Source organism: Alosa pseudoharengus, unplaced genomic scaffold (assembly GCF_046254945.1).
Source record: "Alosa pseudoharengus isolate Yale_2024_CS ecotype anadromous, Long Island Sound unplaced genomic scaffold, YU_APseudo_1.1 YU_APseudo_1.1_scf_5, whole genome shotgun sequence".
NCBI classification, from domain to species: Eukaryota; Metazoa; Chordata; class Actinopteri; order Clupeiformes; family Clupeidae; genus Alosa; species Alosa pseudoharengus.
The window spans coordinates 12840102-12859269 of NW_027468837.1; the positions used below are offsets into that span (position 1 = coordinate 12840102).

General features: G+C 42.2%; 1 protein-coding gene across 1 annotated transcript in view; it reads left to right on the top strand.

Moving 5' to 3' along the window:
• Positions 1-407: 407 nt before the first annotated feature.
• LOC143104735 (sodium channel protein type 8 subunit alpha-like) overlaps positions 408-19168 on the top strand; it is a 34195-nt gene continuing 15434 nt past the window's right edge. Inside the window, exons 1-12 of the mRNA XM_076269000.1 lie at positions 408-708; positions 2886-3004; positions 4226-4315; positions 4607-4735; positions 7869-7960; positions 13122-13343; positions 13699-13762; positions 13994-14135; positions 14464-14670; positions 14955-15254; positions 16117-16455; positions 18605-18737. Coding sequence (XP_076125115.1) covers positions 427-708; positions 2886-3004; positions 4226-4315; positions 4607-4735; positions 7869-7960; positions 13122-13343; positions 13699-13762; positions 13994-14135; positions 14464-14670; positions 14955-15254; positions 16117-16455; positions 18605-18737 — 2119 coding nt within the window. The 5' untranslated portion in view covers positions 408-426. The remainder of the gene's footprint in view (positions 709-2885; positions 3005-4225; positions 4316-4606; positions 4736-7868; positions 7961-13121; positions 13344-13698; positions 13763-13993; positions 14136-14463; positions 14671-14954; positions 15255-16116; positions 16456-18604; positions 18738-19168) is intronic.

Sequence of the window (19168 nt, forward strand, 5' to 3'; positions counted from 1 at the left end):
TTCATTTATATATATTTGAACACTTGACCTATATATCAGCCATGTTGACGCATATATTCACAAATGATTATGTGTGTTGGTTTTGAACAGAGGATTGCTTTTCAGCTGGTGTATTTTCTAAGATCTCGTTCTGCTTTGTCTTTCCCCACCCCTCTCTCTCTCTCTCTCTCTCTCTCTCTCTCTCTCTCTCTCTCTCTCTCTCTTTCTCTCTCTCTCTCTCTCTGTGCTGGTGGGGAGTTTGATTTCCAGTTGCCCCGAATCCAACTAAATGTCTTTGATCTCTAATATAGTAACTTTAACCAATCTCTCCCTCCTCTCTCTCTCTCTTACTCTCTCTCTCTCTCTCTCTCTCTCTTCTCCATCCCTATGTGATGCATAGATCTTAATGGATTATAAATAGAGTGCTCCACGCTGCAGGATGCGAAGATGGCCGCCCCCCTGTTTGCAACTCCAGGACCTGACAGTTTCAAGTACTTCACGCCCGAGAGTCTCATTAACATCGAAAAGCGCATTGAGGAAGAGCGCAAGAAGAAGCCTGTCAAGCCACGCTCGGACAGCAGTCACCGCGATGAAACGGAGGACGATGGGCCAAAGCCCAACCGTGACCTGGAGGCAGGCAAGAGCCTGCCTTTCATCTACGGGGACATCCCCCCGGGCATGACGGCCACACCGCTGGAAGACCTGGATCCCTATTATCAGACCATGAAAGTGAGTAGAGTGGACGGGTCAGAGGTCAAGAGGTTCAAGGTCAAGCCTGGTGGATGGGGAGGGGAGGGGAGTGATGTTTGCAGGTGCAGGGATAGATGGAACAAATGCGGCTGGTGGAGAAGGCTTTTTGTCACCCAGGGTATCTGATATGTACACACACACACACACACATACACGTATACATGTACACAGAGACTCTCTCTCTCACACACATACACACACACACACACACACACATACACATATAGATGTACACAGAGACTCTCTCTCTCTCTCTCTCTCTCTCTCTCTCACACACACACACACACACACAAACACACACTGTTCTACAGATTTCAATATAATTGCCCTCTGCATCAGGACATCCAAGGTCTGTGATGTCCTTTAATCACACCCGCTCAGAGAGATAAGGCTCTTTTAAGCGGCTCTTTGGGGCTAAACACTGCTGCTGATGGTATGAATCTTTAACATAATGGTTACCTGCTCTGCCTCTGCAGAGCTGTGATAGTGTGTCAGGGCTACAGTTTTACTCAATGGAATACGTGCCAATGTTATAATAGAAAAATCTAAAATGTTATCAAATATAATAATATCTACATGTAGCTCAGAGGTGTGTTCGCGTTTGCTGTGATTTCTCTGTAAATGTTTGCGAACACTTGCAAACCTTTTGAGGAGGCACTGTAGTTCTCAGCGAACATACAGGGGAGCTGGGCAAAGGGTTACCGTTGAAATAGAATGTTAACACAAAATTGTTGAAATTGAACTGTCACTGTGTGCCGTTAACTTTGCAATGCACAGACTTTTGAGCTGAGTCCACTATATATACAACACAGTGTTTAGATGCCATTTCTAATCACCTGAACATTACTGTGCTCAAGTTCATGTTGAATTTGTAGCACAGTGTTTGTGCTAACTGCAGTGTTAAATTAAGTGTGAATTACAGGTCCTATTAGAGTCATCTCTGTCGACTCTGCTGCAGAAGGCCTGTCATTAGCAGAAGCCTGTAATGCCAGATTTTGGCGGCGGAAGCCCAGACTACGGTGACAGTAGTGGTCATCCTTACCCACCCCCCGCCAGTGGCAGCCCAAGCTGCTGTGACACTGGTGGGCAGCCGTGCCAACCTTTGGCAGCACAGGCTCAGGTTACTGTGGCGTCTCTGTCTGCCGTTGGCATCAGTAGTCTGTCCTCTGCTTGTGGTGGTCTGCCTGTGGCTCTGTCCATCATTGGCCAGTGGTTATTGTGACACTGTGCTGCCTGCTGACTGAGTGCCATGGGTATGTACTAGGTCCTAGGACATCAGGATGCATTAATACATTAAGACATGTTGAGGTTCCAATGAACATGCAATTAGAATTTCCTTAGGTTCCAATGAACATGCAATTAGAATTTCCTTAGGTTCTAATGAACATGCAATTAGAATTTCCTTAGGTTCCAAAGAACATGCATTAGGACTTCCGGTAACACTTTCTATGAAGGTCATTGTTGTAGTGACTTATGCATGATATAAAGTGATCATAAGTCATTATAATCATTTGCAAACAAGTATAAGACTATAGCAATCTTCATAATGCAATATGAACTGTTGCTTTAATGTATTATAACTAATGGTTACACCAGATTATAGCATTATTAGCCAAAAATCTCAGATTATTTTGTATAATGCATTATATCACCAACCATGCCGACTCATAACTACATGCCCTGGTCATTAGTCATCAGTGCATTTTAACAACTTATGCATAGTCCTTTTACAAGATGCAATAATACCTTATAATCGTTTTTAACGTGAGATAAGGTTCCAACAAATATGTATTAGGACTTCCTTAGGTTCCAGTGAAGTGTTAGGAGTCCCTTCAGTTTTTAACTATTAGGACTAATTAAGGTTTGTATGAAGATGATGCGTGTCTCTGTGGTAGAACTGCTGTCAAAGAACATGTTCTGTTTTCACAAGCTTCAATGTGATGTGCCCCTGAATGTATCTTTATTTACTTTGTTGAGCATGCTAACATGGTGGACTACCTCTGATATGTTTACTCCATAATATAGAATTATTTTTCTTTATCAGTGTCAATCTCAATCAACTTTGACATGAGACTGAAGACTGCTTGGGAATTTTAATCTCTCTCTCTCTCTCTCTCTCTCTCTCTCTCTCTCTCTCTCTCTCTCTCTTTCCACAGACATTTATAGTAATAAACAAAGGGAAAACAATCTTCAGGTTCAGTGCAACACCGTCATTGTATATCATTAGTCCGTTCAGTATTTTCAGAAAAATAGCAATTAAAATTTTGATACACTCATATCCTTTTGAAATACAAATAAAAATGTTCTTAAAGACTTCCTGCAACAGGAGAGAATTTGCTCCCAGTGTGTACTCAAGATTGTATTGGCAAAGCACACAGACACTGTGTGAAAATAGACCATTTGGTGCCTAAGTAGTGTCGTGGAAGGGCTTACAGTATCCTGAATACAGCTGTTTTGTGGACATATTCTAAGAAATACACTGCCGTTCAAAAGTTTGGGGTCACTTAGAAATTTCCATTCCACTCCATTATAGACAGAATACCAGCTGAAATCAGTTGCATTGTTTTTTTTTAATCAGGGTAGCAGTTTTCAGAATACATTATGTGCTTACATATTTGCAAAAGGGTTCTCCAATGTTTTCTCAGTTACCCTTTTAAAATGATATCAGATTAGTAAACAGAATGTGCCTTTGGAACATTGGACGAATGGGGACTGATAATGGGCATCTGTATACTTATGTAGATATTGCATTAAAGATCATCAGCCATTTCTTTCTACAACAGTCATTTACAACATTAATTATGGAAACAAGGACATTTCTAAGTGACACCAAACTTTTGAACAGTAGTGTATATCTTTACATTGTAGTGTAAATCTCAAAACTAGAGACAAGCCAGGCAAAAGCAATAAGAAGAGATAAGAATATACTGTGAATTGGCAAGACAAAAAAGGGGAAATTGAACAAATTCTACATGCAAACATACACCTGTACACTCAAACAAGCTCCCCCGAGCATTTTGTATTATGCAACTTTCTTGTAGCAAATGAGGTGGTATACCAGAAAACTGGGACGGGCGCAGGAAAACCGCAGACTCAGGAAGTGTCCAGAAGCCTTACTCACATATGGGAATTTGCCTGAGAGACAGATCAGGTTACTTTGTTCCACCTAGCAGTGGCCATGGCGACACACCAACCAGTCAGATGTGATGGGCAAAGTTTGATCCTGTCAGTATTATAAAGAAACAGCTGTATTTCTGCATCAGTGAAAAAAAATCTGTCAATGACACAGCAAACAAAACAACTCCAAACTATACATTCAAGTGGCACATACATTTGTGACGTGAAATATAGCACAACCAGCATATTCCACTTCTGCTGCAGGAGATCCTTCAAGTTGTTCAAACTTTGAGTCTGTGTGTGTGATATAGTGTGTGTGTACGTGTGTGTGTGTGTGTGTGTGCCAAGGCCACTCTGTTTTCCTTAACTCCCTCCCTACATTATTCAGCATGATCATTATGTGTACTATTTTGACAAACTGCGTATTCATGACATTTAGCGATCCACCCAATTGGTCCAAACAAGTGGAGTAAGTACTTCATTTCCTTTTCCTCTGTTCCTACTGTTTTACAAATACATTCTTCTTTTTGCACACAAATCTAAGTTTGTGTAATCTCCTTCTTCAACTATTTTGAAAAGCTAAATTCTTCACTATGCAATACGTATACAAACTAAGTGTGTATGTACAGTATATAATATGAATACAGCACTGATAATAATAACTAATGTCCAAAGTCTTCATTTTTAAAAACATATTTATGTTTATGTTTCCTTGACTATGTCATTTCTGAAGATAAATAATGAGCTTGTGCTTGTGCAGGTATGTTTTCACCGGAATCTACACCTTTGAATCTCTGACAAAGATTGTTTCCAGAGGCTTCGCTATAGATAGCTTCACTTTTCTCCGGGATGCCTGGAACTGGCTGGACTTTATGGTCATATCCATGGCGTGAGTTTCGCACACACATGTATACCTAGATGGTCATGTATGATGATGAATCAGTCTGTGTGCCAATTCAGTCATTTTTGTCATTTTCATTCTGTCTCTTGCAACCAAAAGAGTTTGCCAGCAATATCTAAGGAATTATGAAGTAAATAAACAAATGACACATTTTAATGGTGAAATTGCTGTTATAATAACTCTTTCAGATAATATTATATTTCAAGTGATGTAGATATGTATTATTTGTTTATAAAGTTATAGGGAATGGGAACACAGTTCAGTTAACCAATTCTTTGATCATACCACTTACAGTAATATGGCAGGTTTGTATGATTGTTGTAGCCACCAAAATGTTGAAATTTCAGCCCACAATTTGGTGCAGAATGACAACCTTGTCAGATGGTAAATGATTCTGACAGTTCATTTATAATGACATATAGATGCACACAGTACACACACACTCAGTAACTCAAACATATACACAGTCTTTCACACTCACATAATCAGTGAAATCACTCAAATACACACAAAACAGTCCACTTCAAACTGTAAATAGTGATGCATAAGACAGCTCCCTTTTGTGTAGTGGCCCTGACATAGGATATCATGGACATGATACACATCCATACATTTGAGAATGCAGACCTCAGTCAAGTCTAAGTTGAATCTAAGTGAAGCTTTTGTGCCAGTACGTATTTCTTAATGCACTAAGGAACTGACTACACTACTCCCTTGTGTAATAGCGGTCCACATTATATACACGCCCATACATTTGAGAATGCAGCCCTTCAGACCTCAATCAAGTGCAAGTGGAATCTGAGAGAAGCTTTTTTGCCAGTGTGCATTGCTTAATGCACTACAGAGATGTGCTGAGTCAGTAGGCCGGGTCAAGTTACCCTAGTCCTGAGTTGATCTGACGTCATCACCCTTTTATCAGAGTGTCAGGTGGAATGTGTTTTAGGCACATCGACATAAAAATCTTCCGTTTTAAATGTGACTACCTAACCATGGCAAATATTATTATGAGTGTAATGGTTGTGCTATTTAAAAAAAATTACGCTGTCATTAAAAATACAGGCGTACAGGGGTGTAGCCTTAGTCTAATTCACGACTCCACCAATCAATACCTCGACTGCATTCTCAAACAGCAAGCAATCCATCCCCTCCACATGCAGCCCTTTGCTTAGCCCCTCCGCTCTCCCATGCGATCCAAAGGAAAGAGCAAGGAAAGAGATGAAAAGAAGAGAAGAGGTAAAATAGAGAGAGAAAGAGATAACCAGAAAAATCAGAATATAGTCAATAACAGCAACAGACAGACAAACAGACAGACAGACAGACAGATAGATAGATACAGTAGATAGATAGATAGATAGATAGATAGATAGATAGATAGATAGATAGATAGATAAAATACATTATTATTTGTTATCAATCAGATTTTCCGTGTTTGATTGTGAGGTTAATATGTAGAGTCTTAGACATATTCATGACTAGTGATTATGATGCATTTGAAAGATTAAAATAACAAATTGAATGTGTTGGCGTCGAAAATCGTGTTTCTTAGTAATCTCTCTAAGTGTTTAGTCATTATCAGACACAAATTGAACTGGTTTTAACTCCGACATTAACCGAGGAACTGTATTTGAAGTATCACCTATGTAATTTTAAAACTGTATAGAACAACTTTTACTGAACGAGATTCTGATACACTCCTTGAGCCGGATGTTTGGTGTACAAATTATCGTTTTGCTTAAATTATCGTGCATCGTTTTGCTTATTTTAGTTTCAATAGGGATGCCACTGCAATACATTCATCTACATCATAGAAACCAAATTTGAAAAGTATTTTTTTAGACTTAAAAACTGTTAAGATGAACATGTGACAACTTTGACATACATTTATCATAATGCCAGTTTCACTCAGTTTACTAGTCAGTAGCCTGGCTCTGATCTGGAACATGTGTGACAGACCAAGCAGCCACTGACATTGCTTTCAAAGTAAGCTACATACAAACAAACAAGCAGAAAAAGCAAGAAATGCTTCATTGCGTCTGCAATATTAAGTTGGACACTGCTGTTATGTCATTTTGCACTTCTCAAAAAAAAAAAGTTTCAGATATTTTCAGATATTTTAACAGGATTTTGTGTTTTAATTTTCTGGAAATGTATTTCCCAGGCCCCTAATTGAAGTGAGAATTGGCTCCCACATACTGAGAGCATGTTGATATGACAGTGGCTCAGTTAGCCCATTTCATTTTTTATTATGTTGTCTGAATGTGCTCCCTGTGACAGATATATAAAAATAAGCGTAACACCTCAAAAACCAGAACACTAACAAATGCAATATTTCAGTTTTGAGGAATTGTTCATTCCAACATACTTACAAAACAAGTCTTCGTCTGAGGCCAAGCACATGACACACATAAAGAGAGACCACTACCATGTCATATGTGGGTCCACCAACTGAGACACATAAAGAGAGACCACTACCATGTCATATGTGGGTCCACCAACTGAGCGTCTTCTTTTTTTTATTTTCTGTATGATGAGTATTTTTCTCCCTCTCCGCCTGTTTAACCATTACTGTGGCAGCATTCCTGTCAGTGTAACGTGCCTCAGTGTGTTCAACTGTAGGCAGATTTTGTTTTAAAAACATGCGTGGGTGTGGGTAGCTCTATGGCAGAGACCTATTTATGGTCCTCCCAAGGGATGGACTCAGGCCAGGTCTAGGGATGCCCCCCTCTTGCTTCCTGTTCTCCACCTCCCCCCTTTCTTCTCGTCCTCTTGGTTTCCCACCTCTGGCTTTGCAGTTGTGTGTTACTCCTGCCCTGTGGTGGTGTTGTGCTCAATTGTGGTGCTGAACATGAGTTGGTTTGTGTATGTGCAGTATGTATGTTTGTGTTGTGTGTGTGTGTGTGTGTGTGTGTGTGTGTGTGTGTGTGTGTGTGTGTGTGTGTGTGTGTGTGTGTGTGTGTGTGTGTGTGTGTGCAGTATGTGTGTGTGTGTGTGTGTGTGTGTGTGTGTGTGTGTGTGTGTGTGTGTGTGTGCAGTATGTGTGTGTGTGCAGTGTGTGTGTCTGTTTGTTTTTGTGTGTGTTGTGTCGTGATTGTTCTGTGTGTGTGATCCTCCCTTGTTTCAGATATGTAACAGAGTTTGTGGACCTGGGGAATGTGTCCGCGCTGAGAACATTCAGGGTTCTGCGAGCTCTGAAAACTATTTCTGTGATTCCAGGTGAGACGTGCTTAAACTCGAAGGCTGACTGGCTTCATGTGTGCTTCCTAAGGCTTCTATTCCACACGGGATGCCATGGAAACAGTGCTTTAATTAATTTGCGTTTGTGTTATTGCACTCAAAAATGGTGATGACACATTTTTGATAGGCTTTGCAGTCTACTCCCTTTTATGCATCAATGTAAAACACCAAGTTGTTTTCAAAACGTTACAGATTTAAAAATGCTTTTTGTCATAGATTTCTCCAGTGTAATGTAGGCAGGAAATACCCGACCACTTTTCACACAGAACAACATTTTGTCATGTTTCATTAATATATTCAAATGTTCTGTGGATTGGCAAGTAAACAATATCATCCTAAACTATTATTTTTGGCTATACTAATATTTTGCTATGTATCAGTATGAACTACTGTATGTCTAAAGCCCATCATTACAGAACTCACACAAGTTTTACTCATCATAGCACATCTACCCTTTTTCACACTCAATCACACTGTCTAGTTGTCAAGCAAATTACATAAATTAAACAGTATCCGTCTCTCCCCATGTACACATTGTTGCTAATTGGCCTTACTCTTAAAATAGCTAACTTATCTAATTACAAACTCAAAAGTCTGGTATTCCTCTGAAGTCGTTACATATATTCACTTTAGCTACTAAGTTGATGATAGAATGTTCCGGCCACTCATGTGCCCAATAAATTTCACTTGCAGTCTTTTCTGTATTGTTCCAAGGCTAGTTGATGATTAAAAGTTGATGATAGAACAGTTAGATAAGTTAAGTGATAAAGAGTTTGTAGAAAGACAAGTAGTTGATAACAGAATTTGTTGATAGAATTTGTTCAGAATTTGTTGATAGAACGTTCCGGTTACTCATGTGGCACAACAAGTTTCACTTTTCACCAGTTTCTTCTGGGTTTCTTCCACGTCCTTAGGGTATGGTATCACTGATTTGCTCTGCTTGAGTCCTTCCTGCATATAAATGTTGATAGAGTTTCTATAGACCACTACTACTACTCTAAGAGTGACTGTATGGCTTCACTTGGAAAGCTTTAAGTCTTAAACTTGTCCATTCACAGTTGAAATGTGGATTTTCATCAAGCTTTTCAGCATTGTTGTTTCTTGCTGTCAAATCTCATTTCATCACAAGTCTCTGTGACATTTTATAGTACACGTTTTGGTTAGATACCTGCAATGTTTCTTTACCATTCTCAAGAGCTAATTCATTCAGGATGTTGTGCACCAAAACAAAGTTCTCCTATTCCCTTCCTTCAGTCACCATGGTGCAACAAGATACTGCACTGTTTCTTGCTCTTAAAGCAACATGGTAAACTGTGGGTGATAATGGTATTTTTGAGAACATGTTTTAGTGTATGGTAATGGCCTTTCATACCTTTACAGAACTACTGAACTAGACCTACTCAACTGAGCACAGCTAATCAACTGAGACTTCTCTACCTTGCTGGATTTTGTGGTGTTTCTTTACACCGGATTTCCATTCACTTTGGTCATGACCAGAAAGATGACTTGTTTTACCTATTATTGAAAAAAATGGATATTTTTATAAAGATATTATATCTTTCATTATCTATTCCTTTTCTTGAATCTTTTTTATTCCGTTTTAGACAAGATCTTTTTAACCAGCAAGTTGCACACCTCCACTAAGGTGTCTAATTCTCAGCCATGGTTAGAACTCATTCATTCATACTGTGTCTATTCTACACATCCAGAAGATCACCCTGGAAGTCTGTGTCCATTTTCTCTGTTGCTGGTGTGCCCTTTACTACAATCTGAACGTTTTAGTCTTTTTGGAGCCACATCTCTTAGATTGACTTCTCTTCCACAATTCTGGGAACTTTGCTTGAATTTCTGCTTGGAGGATTGTCTCTGGCCACATCTTTCACCACCTTTACTCTTCATAACTTGACATTTTCTTGGTGGCCTGTTCAATGGCAGAGCTATTTTCTCTCTTTCTCTGACATGCATCCTGATAGAGACATCACAACACAACACACATGCTACAATATACAAATGGCTTCAGAAATGTGGAAAAGGTGCTAAAAAGCCTACGACATAGTATAGTTTAGTACAGTATAGTGTAATCTACTACAATCTACTATTGTATATAGTGTATAGTGTTGCACAGTAGTTTAGTGTAGTTTAGTAGATGATAGTATAGTGGGGTTTGGTAGAGAGACTTGAGACCTATAGTATAGTATAGATAATGCTAATGTAACCATCAGGTACTATAAGCCCAGTATTTTCTCACTGATATGGGAAAGTAGGTAACACTGGATCTAGTCTCTACTGGATGTTGTGATTGTAAAATTCTGCTGTGATTATGCGATGAAAACAGTTTTTGTTGATCATAAAGTGAGATACACATGACAATACAACTGCATAATTATTCTCATGTATTGTTAATGGTGTTCAGTTAGTCTTACATATTTAGTGACTGCACATATGGCTACCAGCTAACTCAACAGTTAGTACTGACACCAGTACACCATAGACTAGAGGTATCCCCAGACTACCAATCCTATTGCAGAACCAATCCTATATGTACTGTACAGTCCAATTTAAAGCTAACTCTTAGCCATGTAGTCTTTCCCGGTGGACTACGCATCATGTGTTTAGTAAGACTGCCAAGCCTAGTATAATATCATTCTGCTGCATGCTGCTTCACACACACACACACACACACACTTATGCACACACACACAAACACAAAAGATTAGAAAAAGTAGCCTTCTGCTATTGTGCTCAGGCTCAGTTATACAGCAGCAGGTCAGGTTCCAGGGCAGTGGTCAAGGGCGTTTAGCAGGATTGATTCGCAGTGAGAAATTTGTACTTCACTGAAGCACTGGTCATGGAGACTTTAGCCTGCCTGAAAGCACATACGTAAGAACACTGCATTGGCCTTAGGACGTGAACAATACGCATAATAGAAATGTCATCATTCCTATGGCAGTACAGCCGACAAAGGTGATGATGATGATGATGATGATGATGTCTTCAGCCTTGGTGTTTAAATGGCCTGCATGCAGTAAAGCCTTATCCCTCACCACCACCCTCCCACCCTCCTTCCTTTCTGTCTGTCCTTTCCTCTCCTCCCTCCTTCCTGCTCCCTCTGCGGCTGCTGCTGCTGCTGTTCTGTCTGCCTATTTCATCTGCATTCCTGTAGATGGAGAGGTCGCTCTCATAAACCAAGCTTACAATCGTGAGATGAGTGTTTGTGAAGAGGTGAGGCTCCTCCCCTCCCTGCCCTGCTGTCTGCACACGCTCAGTGGCATAACAATCTTGAAATGTCTGTGTTAAAGGTGTAGTGCCTAGCTTCTACTGTGATGAGTAAAAATGCTTTTGAATAGTGATGCAGTACAAAAGGAATGTTGAAGGCCAATAATTCACACTATTCCTGTGCATTCTGTACACCTTGGTCTGTTTCGAAGTGTTTTATTGCAATTATTAAAAAAAAAAATTTCAATCCCTGATGGGAAAAAAAATAAGTGCATATGAAATACTTAAAGCAAAAACCCAAGATGTTTGGATTGCACAGTCGTCCTGGGAAGTGTAGTTTTTTGCCATACCTTTGGAACTGCATCACTGTGTATGTGCAGAAGCATTTTTAATTATTTGACAGCGGAACTAACTGGTGCACCTCTAACGCGAGCAGTGCAGTCAGACGTGAGGTCAGACGGACACGAGGCTCATCGTCGTACACCAGCCTGATCTGACACCAACAGACAGCAGCCGACTCTGGCACACATCTGGTCCACAATAGCCCTGTTTACACTGTGGGCCTCGACTGGGGCTAGTAGGGAGCGTTTACGCTCTACTGTACTGGGCTACTCATAAACAGGCCTTAACCAGGAACTCCAGCCCGAGCTCAGCTCAACAGTTACGGCCACAGTTCCTGGTCTTAAGTTCCTGTGCTGATGGGTCACAGTGTAACCGAGGCTATTGGGGCACGATTTGGGCTGGACCAGGATGAGGCTCTCGACTCAGAGTCCGCTACAGTCTGGATGTGTCTCCCCGTGGAGTGTCTGTGCATGTGTTTTGCATACGCTACTGGTAAGCTAGAGGATTGCGAGTCGGAGAGCATGTCCGAATTTAACGTTTTATTTTTCGATTCAGTGGTCTCTCTGTCGGAGAGGGTATCAAACTACACGCTACACACACACTACACACACACGCACAGACCAGGAGTGGCAGGGCTGTGACAAACCAAAGGAATACCATATGCTCCTCCTCACAGCTACCCACCATGCACTGCTTCGCATGTATTCCAGAGAGAACAATTGTAAAAAAAGAAGGGAAAAAACAGCTTTAGACTGCATTTTCTAAACTGTTGGTTCAGTGAAAAATAAATGCTGAAAAAGACAAAGATATGCAAGTGAGAGCACTTTTCTTTTATACTATGTATGTACTTACTTAAATAGATTAATTTATTGTAATCTAGATCTCTAGTATGAGCAGTATCTTCCATCTGTTGTGCATGTCAGTGATGGCATTTAAGTGACCGGCGCACTATATGAATTTGTAGGGGTAGGGGTAGGGGGTGTTAGTGCTGGAAATGAGATGGGAAGAAACTGCACCAGTTTTTAATCTTGAATTTTGACTTTTGCAGATGTATGCTACATATTTCAAACTACAGGGAAAAAGTAGGAAACATCACTTTGGGGGGGGGGGGGGTGCAAAAGAGAGAGAGAGAGAGAGAGAGAGAGAGAGGGAGAGAACAATTGAAAGAAAAAAAACTACATGTTTCAGGTTGTATCTGGTTTCCATTTATAGTTTCATATTTGGTTCAGTTTAAATTTGATCTTGAACTTTGTCATCACTAGTTCACATTATGTAATTTTGTGGAAGCTAATTTGCACTAAAACCTGCATTATGTTGAATCCCTCAATTCTTAAATCTATTTTGGAAGTGTACAATACTTTGTTGTGTGCATTGTATGTGAGAGATTTATTTGTATAAGTTTATTTGTGTGTTTGTGTGTGTGGGTGTGTAAGCATGTATATGCGCACAAACTATAGCTCCCTGTTTGGGTGTATATGGGTGTTAAGTGTACCCCTGCCTTTTTTGTTTTTTGTATGTCATGTGTATGTGTGTGTGTCCGTATGCCACGTGTGCCTGTGTGTGTGTGTGTGTGCGTGTACAGGCCTGAAGACCATTGTGGGCGCTCTGATCCAGTCAGTGAAGAAGCTGTCGGATGTGATGATCTTGACAGTGTTCTGCCTGAGTGTGTTTGCGCTGATCGGACTGCAGCTCTTCATGGGGAACCTGCGTCACAAGTGTGTGTTCTGGCCCGTCAACCTCACTGACCCCGTCCTGGCCAACGGCAGCCGCGGCTTCGACTGGAATGAATACATCATGAACGACAGTGAGTCTCCTCATTAACACAGATACCATATGCAAAACACAACCTCACATGTGCAGGCACACATATACATATACATATACATATACATATACATATACATACATGCGAACATAAACTGGCTATAGAGGTTTGGTCTGTTCTTCTTAGTTTGGTCAGACAGAAATTATTTGGAAAATTAAGACTTGTATTGCGGTCAGTTTATTTCTCCTGTGGAGTCAATTATACATTTGGAGGTTTTGATGTTGTATTTACTGTACTTGCATTGTTGTTGTTTTGCTTGTTGTACTGTTTGACTCAAACTCTCAGGTCGCCCATGCATGTGAACTAACGCAAAGATGTGCCCTTTGCATTGCAGCTAATTTCTACTTCCTGCCAGGCCAGCTCGACGCTCTGCTCTGTGGAAACAGCTCTGACTCGGGGTGAGTCGATGATGCTGAGCTCATCATTATAGGACCACTTCCCAGCAGCCCTTTACGCAAAGGAAGCCATTATGCATTTTATGGGATGTGCACCTCTCTCTCTCTCTGTCTCTCTCTCTCTCTCATACTCTCTCTCTCTCTCTCTCTCTCTCTCTCTCTCTCTCTCTCTCTCTCTCTCTGTTTTTGCGTGTGTGTGTGTGTGTGTGTGTGTGTGTGTGTGCATCAATCCAGGCGGTGTCCAGAGGGGTTCACTTGCATGAAAGCCGGACGGAATCCTAACTATGGTTACACAAGCTTCGACTCCTTTGGCTGGGCCTTCCTGACCCTCTTCCGACTCATGACCCAGGATTTCTGGGAGAATCTCTATATGCTGGTCAGTTCAATATCCACTGTACCTGCCATGCCAAACCAAATCACAGCACAATGCTCTATATCTACCCTTTAAGATAGATAGATAGATAGATAGATAGATAGATACTTTATTCATCCTGAGGGAAATTTTAGGCATCCAGTAGCTTAATCACGGCACAATGCTACCCTTTAGAGCACGTTTGACCCGGATTGAAAGTATCAGAGGTGCTATATAGAAGTACAAATAAATATTTGTGTCATTTTCCTATCCATTCTTGATTTTGTTTTCTGGCTATTGTTTTATTTAATTGTTTTCTCTCATGCTGTGTGCGTGCGGTCTGCTCTTTCAGACTCTCCGCGCGGCGGGGAAGACGTACATGATCTTCTTTGTGCTGGTGATCTTCGTGGGCTCCTTCTACCTGGTGAACTTGATCCTGGCTGTGGTGGCCATGGCCTACGAGGAGCAGAACCAGGCCACCATGGAGGAGGCAGAGCAGAAAGAGGCCGAGTTCAAGGCTATGCTGGAGCAGCTAAAAAAGAACCAGGATGATGCACATGTACGCAAATTCTGATAAATGACGGGTAAACTAAGGACCAGTATCAATAGTGCCAGAAGTTGGAGCACTACTCAAGAGGAAAGGCAAATTCAGAGACATAATTGAGCTATTTATCAGTTATCAATGCAAAACTTTGATAATTGTCTTGTATTTCTTAATGAATAGCAAAAAAGAAATCTGTCTTTGAAATCAAGGTAATGTTCATATGTGTTAACACTGAAGAATTGTGGCCACACAGTGATCACGAAAGACACTGATAATGTGTTCCTGTTTCCGTCACTAAGGCCGCTGCCATGGCGACGTCGGCAGGCACGGTGTCGGAGGACGTGGTGGTGGACGGCGATGGCGACGGCGACGGTGGCGGCGAGCGTCTGTCCCGCTCGTCCTCCGAGGTGTCCAAGCTAAGCTCCAAGAGCGCCAAGGATCGGCGCAACCGCAAGAAGAAGTGGCGGCAGAAGGAGCAGGAGAAGGAGAAAGGCGACAGCGAGAAGGTGGTCAAGTCCGAGTCCGACGACGGCAGCAAACGCAGCCGCTTCCGTTTCCCCGACAACCGGCTGGGCCGCAAAACCTCCGGCATGAATCAGGTGTCAGCTAAGACAGTCTGTGTGTGTGTGTGTGTGTGTGTGTGTGTGTGTTTTGACATCCTCCTCCATGTCTCTGTGAAGCACCTCATCACATGACGTTGTTGTGGTGTCCTAAACCAGTTGTCCTCTGTCTGTCCACCTTCCCTCAGGTCTCCATGTTCCCTCCGCCTCTCTCTCAGCTCTTGGTCAGAGAAAGCTTGTCCTCTGCCTTTGTGACCCTCTCTGTTCATCTCATGTCCATTCCTCCTCTTCTCTCCCTTTTTCTCTATTGCTCTTTCTCTCGTCCTCTCTCTTCTTCCCTGTTTCCCTCTCCCTCTCTCTCTCTCTCTCTCTCTCTCTCTCTCTCTCTCTCTCTCCTGGTCTTTGGTCAGCACCCTCTCTTGTGTCTGTCTCCCAGTCTGTGCTAAGCATCCCCTCATGTCTTTGTCCCTTAATATTTTCCCCTCACTCATTCTCTCTCTCTCTCTTTTCTTTCTGTCTGTCTGTCTCTGTCCCCATTAATCTCCTCTCTCTCCCTCTCTCTATCTTCCTCTCTGGTCTTTGTCCTCATGTGTTTTTGTCCTCTAATGTCGTTCTCCTTCTCTCTCTCTCTGTGCCACTCTTTCTCTCTCTTCCCCTAGTCTCTACTCCGCATCTCCTTTCATCCCCCCCTCCCGCCGCTCTCTCTCCCCCTCTCTCTTTCTCTCTCTCTCTCTCTCTCTCTCTCTCTCTCTCTCTCTCTCTCTCTCTCTCTCCCTCCCAGTGTATGGTCAGCATATCCATCATGTCTTCATGTGTCTGTCTCCTCTAACATTTGTCCTCTCTCTCTCTCTCTCTCTCTCTCTCTCCCTCTCTCTCTCTCTGTCTCTCTCTCTCCCCCCAGTCTCTGCTCAGCATCCCTGGATCGCCCTTCATGTCGCGCCACAACAGCCGCAGCAGCATCTTCAGCTTCAAGGGCCGCGGCGGCGGCGGCGGGTGCAAAGACGTGGGCTCGGAGAACGAGTTCGCCGACGACGAGCACAGCACGGTGGAGGAAAGCGAGGACCGCCGCGGCTCCCTCTTCATCCCCTACCGCCGCAACAGCATCAGCGGCTACAGCCAGGGCTCCTCGCGCCTCAACCCGCTGGCGCCGCACACTGGCGGCAAGCGGAACAGCACGGTGGACTGCAACGGCGTGGTGTCTCTGATCGGCCCCAGGGGCCCCGGGCGTCTCCTGCCTGAGGTGAAAATATATAGAGCTGCTACTGATGACAGTGTAAGGACGTCCTGAACAGGGCAGACTACTAGACTCTAGGCATGGGGGTGGCAGATGATTCTACTTTCAGTTTGTTTGTTTATTTTTGTTTTTATTTATTACTCACCTCAAGTTGTTTTTATTCTTCTCTGCCTCTCTTCTTTTGTCTTATCTTTCTCTCTCTGTCTCTTATTTCACTCATTTTTCCTTAGCTGTTATCACACCATACTAAACTGTCATTGCCTTCACTAATTTATTTCTTTTTTTTTTTTTTTTTGTATTAATTTGCATGCTGTTGTCTGCCCATCTCCACAAACCCAAATAGTCCCACCCCAGTTTTGATTGGTATCATCTACAACATACTAGAGAAAGACATTGAAATGGAATAAACCATGTAACTGTACAGGGTAGCCAAAACTCCAGCCTATCCCTCACTTCTCAATTTGTCTTTGAGAATCATGTTTATACGCACAATCCTGAAAAGGTTACCGCCCTTCAATCCTCAGCTCTCATCCCTCATCTCAAACCGTCTCAGTCTCATTTTAAAGTCACACACACAGACACACACAGACACACACAGACACACACACACACACACACACACACACACACACACACACATACACACACATACTCACACATGTACACCCACAACACACACAAGCTCAGGCACATGCATACACATAAACACACTCATAAGCACACTCATGAACACACACAGAAACACAAACACACACATGCACATGTATGCACACACATACACACAGAAATGCACACACAAGCATAGACACACACACACAGTGATAGCAGATGACTCAGTAGCTCTGGCGTGGCGCTGGTCCTATTGCGGCGTAGATAGTGATGAGGGCCTGCTCCACGTTATTGATCCGTCATAGAGATCCGTTCCAGAGAGTTCACTGTCATCTAATCCCCAGATTTCCCAATGTCTCTTTACCTCTCTCTCTCACAAACACACACACACACACACACACACACATTCCCCGACGTCCAGCGTCTCACTCACCTCTAGCTGCACGTATGCTCACACCTTTGTCATCCTCTGCCAAAGACAGTTTAACATTCCGGAACAATCCACTTTCAAGGTTTGGACCAACTGGACTAAAACTCATTCAAACTCCCAGTATTATTTTTATTACGTCGTTCTGCTCATCCTAGTTGGTAACGTGATTTGACATATACTATCAGTGTAGTCTATTGATCGTTTTTGACTTTTCACAGTCTCACCCGACACTGATGCCCAGTTTCACCTAGCTAGCCTAATTAGCATTGTAATGAAAGTACCACAAAACAAGAGAAATGTACTTCAGTCATCTGCAGCTATGCTAAGCATTATGCTAACTTAACCATGATAGACGTGCCAAGGTCATCTGACAAAGCGATTATGTATGTGGTGCCTGTGATTGGCTGAAGCGGCAACACCTCTGCAAAATATAACATTTAGATTTGGGCACTATGTGCAGTTCTGTTGTGATTGGCGGAAAGGCATCGCAAGTGGGAGCTGGGCCTTACAATCTTTATCTCTGTCTTTGTCACTCTCCTGCTCATGCATGTTCATGCTGGTGTGTGTCTGTGTGTGTGTGAATACTTAGAGAGCCATGAACAGGTACCCACGATTACAAGGGTGTGTGTGTGTGTGTTTGTGTGTGTGTGTGTGTGTGTGTGTGTGTGTGTGTGTGTGTGTGTGTGTGTGTGTGTGTTGAGTGTGTCATTGTGTATGTTTTTTGTTGACTGTGTGCATGCGCTCATTTGTGTATGTGCTTGTGCATGTATTCGTCTCTTCTCTCACACATTTATACCCATCGTGTATGTGTGAATGTACCTTTGTGCACTCCATCAAATACCTAAAATATGGTTGTGTGTGTGTGTGTGTGTGTGTGTGTGTGTGTGTGTGTGTATGTATATGTATGTTTATGTTTGTACATGTGTGTTGTGCATACACTGTGTGTGTGTGTGTGTGTGTGTGTGTGTGTGTGTGTGTGTGTGTGTGTTTATGTCTATGTGTGTACATGTGTGTTGTGTGTATACTATGTGTGTGTGTGTGTGTGTGTGTGTGTGTGTGTGTGTGTGTGTGTGTGTGTGTGTGTGTGTGTACCCTTGTCTGGGTGTGTTTGCATAGACCACTGAGGTGGACTGCAAGCGGAAGCTCTCGGGTTCCCTCATGGTGTCCGTGGATCAGCTCAACATGTCCTTCAGCCGGAAAGAACGAGCCAACAGCGCCATGACTGTACACACCAACACACTGGCCGAGGGTAACTGCACTCCCTGTACTTCTCTCTCTTTCTCTTGCTCTCTTTCTCTTTCTCTTTTTTCTCTCACTCCCTCTCTCTGTCAATATATTACCCACTCTGAACCCACCTCAGGCTTTGTTTTCAAAAAAACATGTTAAAGGTGTGATCTGCAGTTTCGTTAAGAAAAAAACACTACAAAGTCTTTTACATTCTGGTGGGCCTTGAAATCTGCATAGAAATATACTGCATAATAACACTTTCTTCCTATTTGTCCTTCAAGATGACACCTTTCTGGCCAATTTGAAAATATAAAAAAGTCTTCATATTCAATCTTGAAATTGCCTTGATGGTGTTTAATGTCAATATTAAAGACCATTAGAGACCATTTTAAGAACAACCTCTTTCGCTTTCAATTGTTGAATTATATTATAGTGGGTTATGACATATGACTT